This window comes from Choloepus didactylus, chromosome 9, assembly GCF_015220235.1.
Source record: "Choloepus didactylus isolate mChoDid1 chromosome 9, mChoDid1.pri, whole genome shotgun sequence".
Classification (NCBI taxonomy): Eukaryota; Metazoa; Chordata; class Mammalia; order Pilosa; family Megalonychidae; genus Choloepus; species Choloepus didactylus.
The window spans coordinates 23,071,843-23,087,371 of record NC_051315.1 but is presented as its reverse complement, the minus strand read 5'-3'; the positions used below and the strand labels follow the sequence as shown (position 1 = coordinate 23,087,371).

The 15,529-nt window shown below is 36.7% G+C and overlaps 1 protein-coding gene and 1 long non-coding RNA gene across 6 annotated transcripts in view; one reads left to right on the top strand and one right to left on the bottom strand.

Annotated features, from left to right (window-relative positions):
* LOC119544817 overlaps positions 1 to 14,271 on the top strand; it is a 30,128-nt gene extending 15,857 nt beyond the window's left edge. For all 3 annotated transcript variants that reach the window (XR_005218922.1, XR_005218923.1, XR_005218924.1), the window contains 2 exons: positions 2,878 to 2,943; positions 13,036 to 14,271. This is a non-coding gene — a long non-coding RNA (uncharacterized LOC119544817). The remainder of the gene's footprint in view (positions 1 to 2,877; positions 2,944 to 13,035) is intronic.
* Positions 1 to 15,529, bottom strand: part of RAB3GAP1 (RAB3 GTPase activating protein catalytic subunit 1) — a 169,333-nt gene that overhangs the window by 9,528 nt on the left and 144,276 nt on the right. For all 3 annotated transcript variants that reach the window (XM_037850358.1, XM_037850359.1, XM_037850360.1), the window contains 4 exons: positions 13,996 to 14,050; positions 13,380 to 13,751; positions 6,460 to 6,597; positions 3,100 to 3,327 (listed from right to left, as the gene is read on the bottom strand). In XM_037850358.1, coding sequence (XP_037706286.1) covers positions 3,100 to 3,327; positions 6,460 to 6,597; positions 13,380 to 13,751; positions 13,996 to 14,050 — 793 coding nt within the window. The remainder of the gene's footprint in view (positions 1 to 3,099; positions 3,328 to 6,459; positions 6,598 to 13,379; positions 13,752 to 13,995; positions 14,051 to 15,529) is intronic.

Here is a 15,529-nt window from a genome sequence, read left to right as displayed (position 1 = left end):
TCGAGGACCACAGAACAGAAAATGAAAGAACAAAAGAAAGAATGGAGAAAAAAATCGAAATGGATCTCAGGGATATGATAGATAAAATAAAATGTCCAAATTTAAAACTCATTGGTGTCCCAGAAGGGGAAGAGAAGGGTAAAGGTCTAGAAAGAGTATTCAAAGAAATTGTTGGGGAAAACTTCCCCAACCTTCTACACAATATAAATACACAAAGCATAAATGCCCAGCAAACTCCAAATAGAATAAATCCAAATAAACCCACTCCAACACATATTCTGATCAGACTGTCAAATACTGAAGAGAAGGAGCAAGTTCTGAAAGCAGCAAGAGAAAAGCAATTCACCACATACAAAGAAAACAACATAACACTAAGTAGTGACTACTCAGCGGCCACCATGGAGGCGAGAAGACAGTAGCATGACATATTTAAAATTCTGAGAGAGAAAAATTTCCAACCAAGAATACTTTATCCAGCAAAACTCTCCTTCAAATTTGAGGGAGAGCTTAAATTTTTCACAGACAAACAAATGCTGAGAGATTTTGCTAAATAAAAGACCTGCCCTACTTCAAATACTACAGGGAGCCCTATCGACAGAGAAAAAAGCTGAGGGACTTCACCACCAGTAGATAAGTCCTGTAAGAAATGCTAAAGGGAGTTGAGCAGGCTGAAAGGAAGGGACACTAAACAATTGACTGAAACTACATGAAGAAATAAAGATTACCAGTAAAGATCACATGGTAAATATAAATACCAGTACTACTGTATTTTTGATTTGTAACTCCACTATTTACTTCCTACAGGATCTAAAATACATAAAGTGTAATGATAAATCAGTGGTTTTGGACTCAATGTAAAATATCTAATTTTTGACAAGAACTACATAAAGGTGGGGGAATGAGTACAGGAACATAGTTTATGTGTCATACTGAAGTTAAGTTGGTATCAAAGAAAAACAAGATTGTTACAGATTTAAGATGTTAAATTTAAGCCCCACAGTAAACACAAAGAAAGTATCAGAGAATATGACCATAGAGATGAAAAGTAGAGTAGGGGTTCCTAGAAGTGGGGGAAGGGGCAATGGGGAGTTACAAAATGAGTGTAGGGTTTCTATTTGGGGTGAGAGGAAACGTCTAGAAATGGTTGGTGGGAAGGTGATAGCATTGTAACATTCTAAATGTGATTAATCCCACTAATGAAATGCTAGGGAGGGGGTGGAATGGGAAGATTTAGGCTGTATATATGTTTCCACAATTGAAAAAAAAAAAAAAAAAAAAAAAAAAACAGTCTAAATAGATGACAATTAAATGCTAAGGATGATCCTGGATGGGATCTGAGGATGGAGGAGAGGAGGCTCAAAGGGACACAGACGGGACTGAAGTGAAAAAAAAAAAAAAAAAAGGAAATATAGAATGTAAGCTTTGTATCAATGTTGAATTTCTTGAACTTCTTAGTTGCACTTAATGGGATTGCATAAAAGAATGTTCTTGTCCATGGGAAAGGTATATGTGAATTATATTGTTTGTTCAAAGATGTGTGCAGCTTGCTCAGAGGACAGAGCTATAGATTATGGATGACAGGGAGGGAGAGAGGGGCAGAAAGAAAGAAATGGTGGTGTGACAGGATGTTAAAGGTGCTGGATCGGGGTATTGGGGGAAGGGGGTCAGGGTATGCTGGAGTTCTATGTATGGGGTTTGTACTGTTTTTGCAACTGTTTCTGTAAGTTTGAATTTATCTCAAAATAAAATTTCTTAAAAAAATTTATATATAAATCTAGTCTCCATTGGGCCTCTTATAACTTAGTCTTGCATTTTCAATATGCTTCTGTCCTTTTCTTCCGTTTCTATCCCAAGTTAAATCAGTTAGGATTTTTTTTTCTTTTTTGTCCATTTTTGTCTTGGTTTTAACATTTCTAACAAAGATGATGTTCAGTTATCACTCATGCTTATTTGAGGATATCTAAATTAGTCTGAAGTATTACATTACAGTTTTCTTCTGCTTTATGGTCAGTTTACTGGGAAATACTTTCCTTAGTTTAAGTTATCTGATTCACATTTTCTGGGGGTTTTTTTTCAGTACTATTGTATCAGTGTGGTCTGCTCTTTTCTAGTCATAGTAATTTCATACACAGTTTGAAAGTGCTCTCTGCAGTTTCTTTAATATATGATGGAGGAAGGGAGGGGCTGGTATGTCTTGTTTCTCTTTCATTTCTGCAGGATCCTTAATTTTCCCCTCTTAATCCCTATTCTCCAATCACTGCCTGTTTCTAAGAGGTATCATTCCTTCTCTATATATCTGATTCTCCCAAAGGTAATGACTCAGTGCTCCACTTCTAGTCCTGCTTACTTTGAGGCCACCTCCCTGTAGTCAGTGCTGTGAACTACCAAGCCCAACCCGTGTACTCTGGCTCTTAGTGTTGGGATCTTTCTTTCAAGGGTGACTGTGAGTGCTCTCAGTGTGCTGTATCTTCTCCTTACGCCTCCCTAACCCATTCTCTGCATGTACAAGCTTAGAGCAGTGGGTGCTCCGTTAGAATTTGGTTTATTTCTCTGTCTCCTAGTGATGCTGAAGGCATGGGTCTGGATCATTTGTGGATTCATTTGCTCTACTTGTTGTTATGGATTTGGGGGCTGGAGAAGATGGAAGACCACGTTGGGCAATTTGATATCAGGCACCTGCTACTACTTTCCAGACCTAGAAATGTTTTTTAAATACTGGCAAATTAGTCCACTAAGAGATGTAACATATTTATTGAACAAAGGCACTACCTTTGGAAACTTTGGTTATTGCTACTCTTACACTACAGAAATTTAATGAACATTCTTGTATACAGAACACTGTGTACTTCTCACTATTTCCTCAATTTTTGTTAATAGAATTGCTGGGCCAAAGGACATCCCCATTTTTAAGGCATTGGACATGTACCATGAGACAGTCTAATGGTAAGCATTCCCTCAGAGTATTCATGGCTTTCTTCTTTGATGTATTTGCAACTAGTCCTAAAATCTCGTATCTATTAAATGAAAATAATCAGAATAATAACTAGAATTAAAATGCTAGAATGATAATTAGAATTCTAGTATGAGAGACTCAATTACCTTTTCTGCTTCCCGTGTATCATCAAAGAGTCTCCTCTGCCTTCTAGCAGGAATTGGCTTCGCAGTTTCCCAGGCCTCTACCCACATATTGCTCGGAATCTTCATTCGAGCACTAAGTTCTCCTTTCAGAACTACTTTGCCAGTTTCATCAATCACCTCCTCTTCAATGTAATCCCGGGGTGAATACCACCTCACAAAATCTTCCAGAAAACAACCTGGATTAGCTGCCTAAAATAAGGTAAAACATTTAGCAGAATCAAATAAAAACCAGTGGTTACTAAATAAACCTGTGTTAGCAAAACCACACCTTCACAAAAAGCCTATCTAGTCTTTACAGTCTTATATATGAAATGAGTTTGATGTCCTCTTTAGAACAGGTCAGATGTTAAAGTACAAAGAGCATTTAATTTTTGCTGTTTTATAGAATAACATTTTCATTTGATGAATTTGGAAATAAAAATTTGATGTAAAATGAAAATAATTTTCTTAATCAGGTAAGTTACATAACTTAGTGTAATATAGTGTAATAACTACTCAGTACTTAGAGTAAGTATCAAAAGAATCTCATCAAGTAAATTAAATAATACATAACATGATCAGAGTAACAACAACACAATGGTGGAAAATTTCTGCCCTTTTTCCTCAATAAATCAATACTGGTACTGCAGTAAATATTGACTAAGCTCCAAAATGTTCTTTTCAGCCCTCAAATACTTGTGCTTTATATAACAGATTGCCATCATATAAATTGTTTTTGTGCTGTTAAGGAATCAGAATTCAAAGTATTGTTTCTCAGCCTTCTGAAAACCAAGCTAATTAGGTAAAAGTATTATTCAGTGGATAATTCTATGTAATTAACGATGATGTATGCCAAAAACTTTAAAGTGAGCAAAAAAGAGGCTTCGCAGTGTTAGTGGTAGGGCATGGAGACAATGCATTCATGTTGAGTCCCATGGATGGGTAAATGCATCATCCCCTTAGTACTCAAAGGATATGTGTACAGACGTTAAAACGTATTCTTTATGTTATATTCTATAGCACATCATATTCTTGCTTATTAAGCAGTATATTTAATTTCTTACAACAGTAAGTAATACCAACAATAATAAAGAAGTGCTAAGAAGAGGGTTATTTTTCTTTCCTTTTTTAAAAATTAAATTAACCTTAGACAAAAATGAAAATCACATGATAAGAATGGTCGGTCTTACATGTGGAGGGCAAAACTGCCAATTTCTCCTATTGAGCGCACTGCTACAAGCTTTAAACATCCCCCAAGTGTAGGAAATGACCCTGAGGACATGAGGAATCAGAGGAGGGTTCTTAACTGACTGTCAGTAACATAAACTTGTAAGGCCTGTGGCATGATCTATGGCAACAGAGAACTGCTGTGAGCTGCATACAATGGGTGACAGTTACTGCATGGCACCCACTGACACAGGATTCATGTAGAAAGATATGGATCTGAACCAGGCAACACACCTCACTAAAACATCTTGGGAAACTAGAGAAAGGCCTTCGGTGAACGGAGCCAAATTAATCAAAAAGAAAATAATATTCAACTCCTACATTATAGATTATGTTAAAGAAAGATATTTCACACCAGAATCATTCCTTCTGGGCCAAGGCTCACTTCAGCTGTGGCTTGTTTTCTTTTCTTTCTGAGTACAGGTGCCTCAGTCACATCCAACCAAAGTTCTAGGGACTCTACCAAGGGCCCCTGATACGAAGTCATCCCTATACAAAAGGGAAAGGCAACCATACCTATTTTAGAGTGACTGACTGTGTATTTCCCTAAATATATTATCTAATTCCCATACAGGGACAGATGTGTAAGTTGACTATCTGAAATATAACCAGTTTTCTAATTAAAACAATGCTATGAAAGATTTGTAGCTGCCCAAGTTAGTACAAAAGATCTACTGAAGCACAGTTTTGCTGAAGCAGAGTGTTAAAGCAATTACATTGAGGGGCAAACATACCCAACTTAGAACTTCCTCCTATTCATGCCTCTGCAGGGACACTGAGGCAGGACAGGGACAGATTAGGAAGGCAGCTAGGGGTCAAGTGAAGAAACACCACTGCTGAGTCTAGTACTTCCTATTGTGCAGACACACCCTGAGCCAATTCCCTTTTCTATCTTTTTGATTTTTACACATGCCCTGAAAGCCAACTGGCTTTTCTTTATCCACTGCCACCAATTTCTTTTTTTTTTAAAAAAAAAACATCTCATTTCTTGTCTCATTGCACAAGATAATTCACAGATTTTCTATACCTTTTTGGTCTCTAAGAAAAACATGCAGCCCCTAAGAGGTTTTCTAAAGATTATTCCTTTTAGTAAAGTTGGGGGAAATAAATAGGGAATAAAAAAGCTCCCTTTTATTGTCACTTAAATCTGCTATCAGGGAAGGATGAAAGTGGCATAGGTGATCATGGGCTATTTATGCTTTTATAAGTAAGTACAAGTATTTCAGAGAAAAATCAGACTCAGGCAGGACCGCCTAGCACAGAAGCAGGAATGAGTGGGGACTATGGATTGAAGATATGGAGGCCATCACAGGCAGCAGGTGGTTATGGAGAAAAGGCTGGGCCTAGTATACCACCAACAGGTAAATAGGTAAGGGCTGTCTTATAACCCAGCAGGCTACCCGACCGGCTTTTTTTTTTTTTTTTAATATGAGATTTGCCTCTGCTTTCAGGAATATATAATTCAGGCACAAAGGTCCTTTCTTCTTCCTTCATTTCTAGGTTTTCAGTCTAAAAAGAAACCAAACGTTAGCACTCTGTGTTCTAGATAGAGATCTATATCTATGCCTAAAATATTCTTCTCCAGGTGGCAAATGCCTACTCATCCCAAAGGACAACCTTCTAAGAAACCTTCTGTGACCAATCAATCAAGTTAGTCTCTTTCTTTTATCTTGCCTTCATAATAAAACCCAACACATACTATAATTACCCATTTCTTACTCATGTAATCACAGTGTAAGGCACACAATAGGCCCTCAAAAGTTTGTTGAATGAAGTCACCTACATTATATTCTAAAGGGTTTCCTAAAAGCCATGCATTAAATTGGCTGAACAACACACAAAGGAAGAAACCATTGCAATATACATATAGAAATGATTCAATTCTCAATTTTCAATTATTATACAAAGATTGGTTTTCTTTTATTAAACTTAAGAAACAAGTTTGACTATGTCCTTTGGAGAATAGTGATAGGGTGTTGTTGTAACTACTAATGAAATCAAAGCACTTAATAAAAAAAGATACTCAGTCCTTCATGCCACTTTGTAGACTGACTTTTCGAGTTTCATCCCGGAATAGTTCAAAATAGACTGCTGAGCTGTGAAAGTATGACCCACCTTAAAAGATTCCATGTCTGAGAGCAAACAGGCACTCTGCATGCGTGCTCGGAGGTGGGCCCCTTCCGCTGAGGTCCCCAATTTAGCTAACACCTCTGACTGCTCTTCCAGCAGATCTTCTGTCATAGGTGCCGGTTCCTGTGAAGCACAAAAGGACAAAGCTCATGAATAGCCTTTTTTTTAGAAAAAGCAGAACTATAAAAATAGAATAAAGACGACAATATTTCAGCTCTAGCAGTCACAAGATATGTATTTAAAGACTTCACAGAAATGGAAAATTTTCAGAACCTACATTAAAAAGTGATAAATTAAAAAGAATGAATATGACTTTCAGCAACCCCCCTCCCCACCTAGTGCTCTCCTTCTAATAAGATTGCCATGTTTCTCTCCACAAGGATTGACAGCTAAAAGACAGAGATTTGGGTCTGCTGAAAATTTTCCTGACTATTAATGGTAAAGAAATGAAATCCTAAGAATCCTATTATGTCTTTACTAGTTGCAACAAGGTTTTTATTATAAATAATGAGAAAAGAAAATGAAATACATAAAAATAAAGGCAAATGAAATGAAACCCAACAAAAAAACTCCAAATAAATAAAACTGATGTTAGAGGAGTTGTAATGAGTTTAGGCTTTTGTTTTTAAGGACAGAAACATTATATGTTTTAGTAGTAATCCCAAATAAAGAAGCAGGTAAGGCAAATCTCAAGGAAAATGTAACTACAAAATTATTAAGAGAGCGAAACATTTCAAAGCTGTTCAAAGGGGCTTAGGGAAGTTCTGAGAATTGATTCTATTAGATATTACATTTGAAATATGAAGAAACAGAAAGATTATCTGCTTTCTTGTTAAAGCCAGAAAAACATGAATATTTCTATTCCTAGATGAGAATAAGGTAAAACCTAGCAGAAGGAATAAGTGTTTAGATTATCTTGTCAATAAATAGATTCCTTCTAGGTTTCAGGGGCTTAATGTAAAGCAGGGTTCCTGCTGACTTTTTTGCTGGGTGACTCCTTGTTGTGGGGAGCCGTCCTATGCATTGTGGGATGTTTAGCAGCATCCCTAGCCTCTACTTAATGGATACTTGTAGTAACACCCCACCTTGTGACAACCCCAAAATATTCTAGAAATTGCCAAATGTTCCCTGGGAGGCAAAATCCCTCCCCAGTTGAGAACCACTGCCTTAAATATAAATAATTGTTCACAAAAGTACCTGTCAGAAATAAAGTAGAAGCACGGTAAAGCTATGGCATTCAAGACATAAGCAACAAAGTAAAGAACAGAACATTTCTCTCATCCTCATTTTTGAAACAGTCAAACCTAAAATGAGCACGTCAGACACTGCTGGAGAAAATATAAAGAGTAAAACCTTCCTGAACAACAGTCTGGCAATCAATATATGTGAAACATTTATGATCATGCCCCTGACCCAATAGTTACACTTCTAGAAATATCACCACAGCATAATTTATAATAGTGTGAAAAGTGGAAAGAATATGAATAGTCAACAGTAGAAAAATAATGATTCAATACAGAAAAAAAACAGGAGGGAACTATTCTAACAATGATTATCTCTGGATTATGGAATTATGAGTGTTTATTTTATTTCTCTACAATGAACATGTGTTACTTTTAATTACCTGACAAGTAGCAAGCAGGAGTCTCACATCAAAAATATAGCCTGGGCCTTTACTGAACTCAGGATTGAATTATAAGCAGCAAAGTAATATACATATAGGTTAAAAGCTTGGGATCCTGAGACAATATGCCTGTGTTTGAATCCCAGCTATGTGACCTTGGGCAACTGCTCAACTTCTCTTTCTCCAAATATAATGAGTATAATAATATAAGCTATATCATAGGGTTGTTGTGAAGAATAAATCCTGCATGTACTTAATAAACAGTAGCAATCAAAGATAAAATACTTAATGTTATATTAAAAGCTGTATATTCTGTTTTCTCTATGACTGTTATTTTATCAAAATATCTCAGTAAAGTTCACAAGTTATATGAATCTCTTATGAAGCAATAAACTCAAAAGCAGAAGCCTTTATTCTTTCTATTAAGAAGGAGCTACTTTTCATTGTCTTAGGGTGCTGAAATCACAGAACAGGAGAGAAGGAAGGAAGGGATGAGAGGATGCTGAGTAAGCCTCCCACTGGGAATCTCAGCCAAATGTAAGTGAAGAGGAACACGGTAGTAAAGAGGAGACTAAGCACAAGCAGCATGATGACCATACAGTTTCATATATACCACTTCTGAATATGCCACAGCTTTCTCATGTATCTCGTCTGATGTGATCCCTATGAGATAGTCAGAGGTTTTACAAGCAATAAAACTGAGTTGCAGAGCATAAAGCTTCTTGCCCAAGATCACCAAGTAGCAAAACCACCAGGCAAACCAAGAAGAGAATCCAGGACATCTGTCTGATACTGACTTTAAGAACTACTAGTTTAAGAGTGTTTGAATCCTTAAGAAGCAATGTAAAGTCTTACTGTTTTGTTTTGTTTTAGTGGAGCAGGCAACTTTAATGGAACATTATAAGCTGATACCATATGAAATTATATGGGTTTCAACTAATATAATTTTGAATTCCACCTACTTTGTAAAAGCACAAATATAATGGTATAATTCAAATAAAATTAACTTTAATGTAAGGTAGTGAAGTGGACTAAAACTTTGCCCAGCTCTATCTAAAAGTAAGGGTATAAAAATTAATCTCTAAATATGTATAATACATGCTGGGAAAAAAAAGTTTAAATTATTCCAGATTTGAGGTATGAATTTGAATGTGGAAATTTAAGCATCTAAAATCACTGGGGGGGGGGGGGGGATATATACTTTTGAAAAAAAAATAAAGCACTAAATTAAAGAGCATTATTTTTATTTCAAGAAAGAGAAAGTCTGAGCTTCCAGAAGCGCTTTCTCAGACTCTCTATTAACACAAACAGGACAACAAATAAGTAACTATCTCACTAAAAATAGGAACTACTATTAATTAAAACATGGGAAGAGAAAGTTAAGTATTCAATATTTGTTTATTAAACAGAGTTTTAAACTGGGAATATGCTGGAACAAGATAGAAATACTTTCATTTTTTTCCTCCTGACAAGCACTGATCATATGACAACTTAATTTCTTAAGCTTTTTAAAAGTTTAATTGATAAAATAATTTAAAGCGTACAATCTGGTAAGTTTTGACATATACATACACAGAAACACATACACACACACACCCCTGAAACCATCACCACAATCAAGATAATGAAAATATCGGTTACCCCCAAAGATTTCCCTTACGCCTATTTCTAGAATATCCATCAAAGAGTGAATGAATAAACAAACTATGAAATATTCATACAACAGAAAACCACTAAGCAATAAAAATGAATGAACTACTGATAAACAACATGCGTGAACCTCAAAATAATTTTGCTGAAAGAATGCAGACAAAAAAGAAAGCACACCTTTATTCCATTTACATAAAAGTCTAGAAAATTCAAACTAATCTATTACTGTTTTTTTAGGCGAGAAAAACAAAGCTCAGAAAGGCAACATTGCTTCTACAAGCAATACTGTTAATAAGTGCTGGTGCCAGGATGGAAATTCCTTTCTGCTAGATCCCCACATGCAGGCCCATACCAAAAGACCTCAATACTAGTCACATGCTCCACAACAAGATCAGAACGATTACACACTTGATTCTAACATTAGAACATTCTGTTCAAAAATTAAAATTTAACAATGAAATGCCTAGGATCTAATTTAATTTTAAAGGAGAATAATGAAGTAAACAGCATAAAGGCTGTCAAACAAGGAAACAAATCTTGTAAGTTCTACCACCTAAGAAAGAATATAAATATAGATAATAAAGTAAACAGAATCCAGGTTTAAAATTATCACCTACTTCAAGATAAATGGAAATTCATTAAAATTCACAACTCTTTAAACAGATAATCATATACTGTCAAAAAATCCAAGTTGAGGGACATAAAGGAAACCAAACATCCTATTGTACAAATATTACAATTCATCAACTGAATACATTTCAAAATATAAAGATGTGTTACAAATTCTTTTAAGTAAATCCTTGCATCTTGAGAAATAGCACTAGCTAGCCACTTGCATAAGAAAAATTCCTCAGAAAAGTAATAGCTAAAAATTCAGTACTTATTTTAGAGTAGACATTGTGTTATTTGCTTAATGTGTACTATTTCATTTAAACCTCACAATTTCTTTATAATGTAGTTATTACATGAACCTATATTATGGCTGAAGAAACTAAAACAAAGAGAAGTTAAATAACTACCCTAAATCAATCAGCTGGTAAGTAGTAGAAATGGAATTTGAACCCAGGCAATCCAACCCCACAGACTGTGTTCCTAACCATTATGCTATACCATTCTTTACAAGTTTGATAAAGCCTAAAATAAATAATTTTAAAATTAAGTAAAGTTCTGTGTTAGTCATGACAGTTAAAACAAAACAACAAACCCCACTAAACTAAACCTCCACTATTGCTCTACAATAGTACCTTTTCTAAAATAAAGCTTAGAATAATAGCTTTATTATCAACAGTAACTTGTCAGTGTAACCATCCTGTGTGCAATGGAAAATCAAAATCAGAAAATTCAGAAAACACTGCATTTACATGAAAGAACAGTTTCTTCATGAAAAAGAACCATTTCGAGAACTTGGAAATAAAAAATGTGATTATTTAAACCCCCAAAGCAAAATGAAACAAGCCAGAAAAACTCAAAAAGACACATGAATATGTGGGGAACTGAGTCTTCCATGTTGCCTGAGGAATATCTGGGGTGGTGGCTTAGAATGCTGAGCTGCAGGCCTGCATAGAATGCCATGCAGGCCCGCCCTGTAAAGATGTGTGTCTTGTGACTACCATTGTCTTAAACCTAGATTGTATGCACCTGATGTAAACATAAGTATTTGGTGGGCTCTCCCCCACCTGAGCACCTTTAGCATATACACCTGATCTTCTGAAATAAATAGCTGGAGCAAGGCTGCACTGTCGTCCACTTAGCACGAGATGCAAGTGGGCCCCCTGCTCCCTTAATTCTTAGCTTTGTGTCTGTGTCTCATTCCTGTGTCGCCCTGTCAGCAATATGAATACAGCAAAAACGTAAGTTAGTAAGCTGGAAGAGAGAGCCCTGGAACTGGGGGAAAAAAATTAAAACAGTCCTATATCTATTAAAGAAATTTAATTTAAAATTAAGCCTATAATTAAAAGCATTCCTGCAAACAAAATTCCAAGTTCTGAGTGGCTTCACTGGTAAAGTTTCTCAAACATTTAAAGAAGGAATAACACCAACCTTACACAGATTCTTCCAGAGCATAGTAAAAAAGAGGAGACACTTCCCTGACAAGGACATTAGAAGAAAGGAAATTTATAGGCCAGTATCTCAGGTACAAAAATCCAAAACAAAATATTAACATATCAAATCTAGCAATATAAAAAGGGTACCACATCGTGCCCACATGAGATTTATTCCAGGAATGCAAGGATGTTTCAACACTCAAAAATCAATGTAATTCACCACATTAACAGAATAAAGGAGAATAATATGATTACCTCAATAGGCAGAAAAAGAATGCAATGCCTGTTAATGATAAAAACTCAGCAAACCACAAGAAGAGAAACATGCATAATGATATCTACATCAGACACCCTGAGTGTTAGGCAATGGTGAGTACTGAAAGCTTTCCTGATGCGGATGGAAAGAAGACAAGAATGCCCACTATTCAACACTGTACCGGAAGTTACCTAACCAGCCCAATATGGGGAAAAATTAAAAAGAATTAAAGGGCATCAAGAGTGAAAGAATCAAAATTAAAATTTTCTTTAACAGATGACATGATTGTGTACACAGAAAACCCAAAAGAATTACTGGAAATAATAAGTGAAAGTAGCAAGACTGCTAGATCCAAGGTCAATACTCAAAAATCAACTGTCTATATGTATCACAGGAAAAAATCAGAAAATGAAATTTAAAATATTATTTACATTTTAAAAAATCACATATATCTTGGAGTAATTCTAATGAGAGCAAGTCTAATGACTGAAAATATTGTATGATCTCATTAAATGAAATATTAGAATAAACAAATTCATAGGGTCAGAATCTAGAATATAGGTTACCAGGGGTCAGGGTAGGGAATGGGGAGTTATGCTTAAATGGTACCGAGTTTCTGTTTGGGGTGATGGAAACGTTTTGGTAATGGATGGTGGGGATGATAGCACAACACTATTAATATAATTAACACCAAAGAATTATATATTTGAACATGGTTAAAAGGGGAAGTTTCAGATTGTATATATGTTACTAGAATAAATTTTTTTTTAAATAGAACTGTACAATACAGTGAACCCTAATATAAACTATACACTATGGTTAATTGTATAATTATAAAACTGTTTCATCAATTGTAACAAAGGTACCAATAAGAGGAAAAAGTGGGGGGGGGGGTTGTATATGGGAACTCTGTTTTCTGCATGAGTTTTCTGTAAACCTTCAACTTCTCTAATAATTAAAAAAAAAACTGTTCTGTTCTTACTTAGGTGCTGAGTTGTTGCTGTTCTTCTCAATGGTTAAAATGGCTTCAAACTGCAGTTATGACAGTAAAAAACAGTTAAAAACTAATACTCATAATTATTGTAACAATTTTGTTCATTCTTATTTTTGGATTTTGTTTTTGAGATACTTGAGCACTCAACACTAAGTTTAAGAAATAACAGATCACCTTTCACATCATGAGGCACTATATTAACTTCAAAACATCTTTCAATTTCAGAAACATAATTTTAAACAATTGCCCCTACCCAAAAGCTACATCTACTAAAATGAAATTATATAAACAATAAAATAGAATAATTAAATTCTGAAAAGCCAGTCTGTGTCGTACCTGGGTTACTGGAATGTAGAGAGGTTCTCCATTATGTAGCAGTGTAAGTTTCCCATGCTGATGGAGACGTCCTTCTGGCCTTAAATTTGCTGTTTCCTTAAGTCCTCCTTTCTTACCACTCTCTTGTCCATTTCCCTTAAATTCTTCGGTATCACTTAGGCATTCAAAAAATTCTTCTTCACTGTCACTCCAGGAATCCCAAGATTTTCCCATCTCTCCTTTTTCCTTATCTATATCTTTCAGATTATCAACACTCAACTGTTCTCCAGCTCTTCCAGTATTCCCTAGATATATATTAGTCACATTATCTGAAGTAGTTGACTTTCTCCCCTCATCACGGGCCTTCTTTCTTTCAATACAGCAATTTAACATCTTAAGAAAATAAAAATAACATTTATATTTCAATTAGTTGCAGTAAAAATAAAATCTATCCATTCCTTGAATATTTAATATTCATTCTCCACCCTTCCTCAGGACTTTGCTGTGAATTACACTCTCCTAGTAACCTGCAACAACACAATGAGAATAGTCTATGATCCATTATTACATTTAGTCCTAGAATAAGTGACAATTAAATCAAGACCACATTTATATAATGTCCTTAGGAAATCTTTACCTGTAGTTTCTGATGCAGTAAACAACATCTTAGATCTGGAGGTCCACTTGCTAATCTATCAAATAAAATAAGTGGGAAAAGAGCTTAATTTTAATAAAATTGCTTCACATATGCATATTTTTCATACAACCATAATTTTTAGTCATACTATTAAGAAGTCAAAACTAGGAGAAACTAAGATGGTGGCTAGGTGAGACAGGGCAAAAAACACCTCCATGAAAAACACTAGATAAAAACCAGAAAGTGACCCAGAATACTGGTTACAGCGATGCGCCAGCCGGACGAGGTCTGCTAGTATCACAGGGACCGTATACTTGGTGAAACCAGGAGTCTGCATTCTGAAACGAGTGAGTAAGCTGGCTGGAAGACCCGCAGCCGTGCGGCATTGTGGGGAAGTCAGGGCTTGGCATTTGGAGATGGACTGGCTTTTTTTTAAAAAAAAAAAAAAAAAAAAAAAAAAAAAGGAAAAACCCAGGAGCGGCTGCAGTTGCGGGAGTGGGAACCACACAGTAAAACACAGCAAGAGGGGGCTGGGCTGGCCTCTCGGTGTCTGGCCTGGGGGATAGTCCGCTGCAGATACCCTCGGGGCCGGGGGAACGGAGGGGAGAGCCGGAAGCTGAAAGAAACCCCGCGGCTCGCCGCTGCCTTCCCAGAGGGCTGGATAAACTCCTTCCCAGGGCCGTGCCCATAGCCAAAAGCCCCGCCAGTTGTCCCGGAGCTGGAAAGGAGGAACTGTGCAAGGAGGAGGGGGCTGAGATGCCCCGTTCGGCCATTTTTGCTTGAGGCTGAGAGCACCGCTGCACAGCCCGGCAGTCTGGGGCTTCCCTTGAGGGATGGCGCGCACTGGTGAGGTAGCAAGGCATTCCCTCGGCTTAGCTCCTGGAGGATTGCAGCTGGGAAGGGGGACCCGCTCGGAGAACCCAGGGACGCTAAGCCAAGTCCAGTGGTTTGTGGGACAGCGAGAGAGAGGGTCTGGGGCTGAAATGAAATGAAGGCTTAGACTCTTGTGGAGGCCTTGAATCTCCGGGAACCTGGGGGATTTGAATATTAAAGCTGCCCTTTCTCCCTGGCCACCCGTACACATGCCCCACATTCAGGGCAGATGGCTCCAGCAACACACCCAAACTAAGTTCTCCAACTGAACCCCACAAGATCACTTCCCCACACACCGCGAGAACAAGGTTGAGAACTGACTTGAGGGGATAGGTGACTCACAGATGCCACCTGCTGGTTAGTTAGAGAAAGTGTACGTCACCAAACTGTGTTCCTGAAAAATTAGATCGATACCCTTTTTTTTTTTTTACAGCTTGAAAGAACTCTGTCAAGCAAAACAAATGCCAAGAGGCCAAAAACAACAGAAAATCTTAATGCATATGATAAAACCAGACGATATGGAGAATCCAACTCCAAACACACAAATCAAGATATCAGAAGACACACGGTACTTGGCAGAATTAATCAAAGAACTACAATCGAGGAATGAAAACATGGCAAAGAATTTAAAGGACATCAAGAAGACCATGGCCCAGGATAT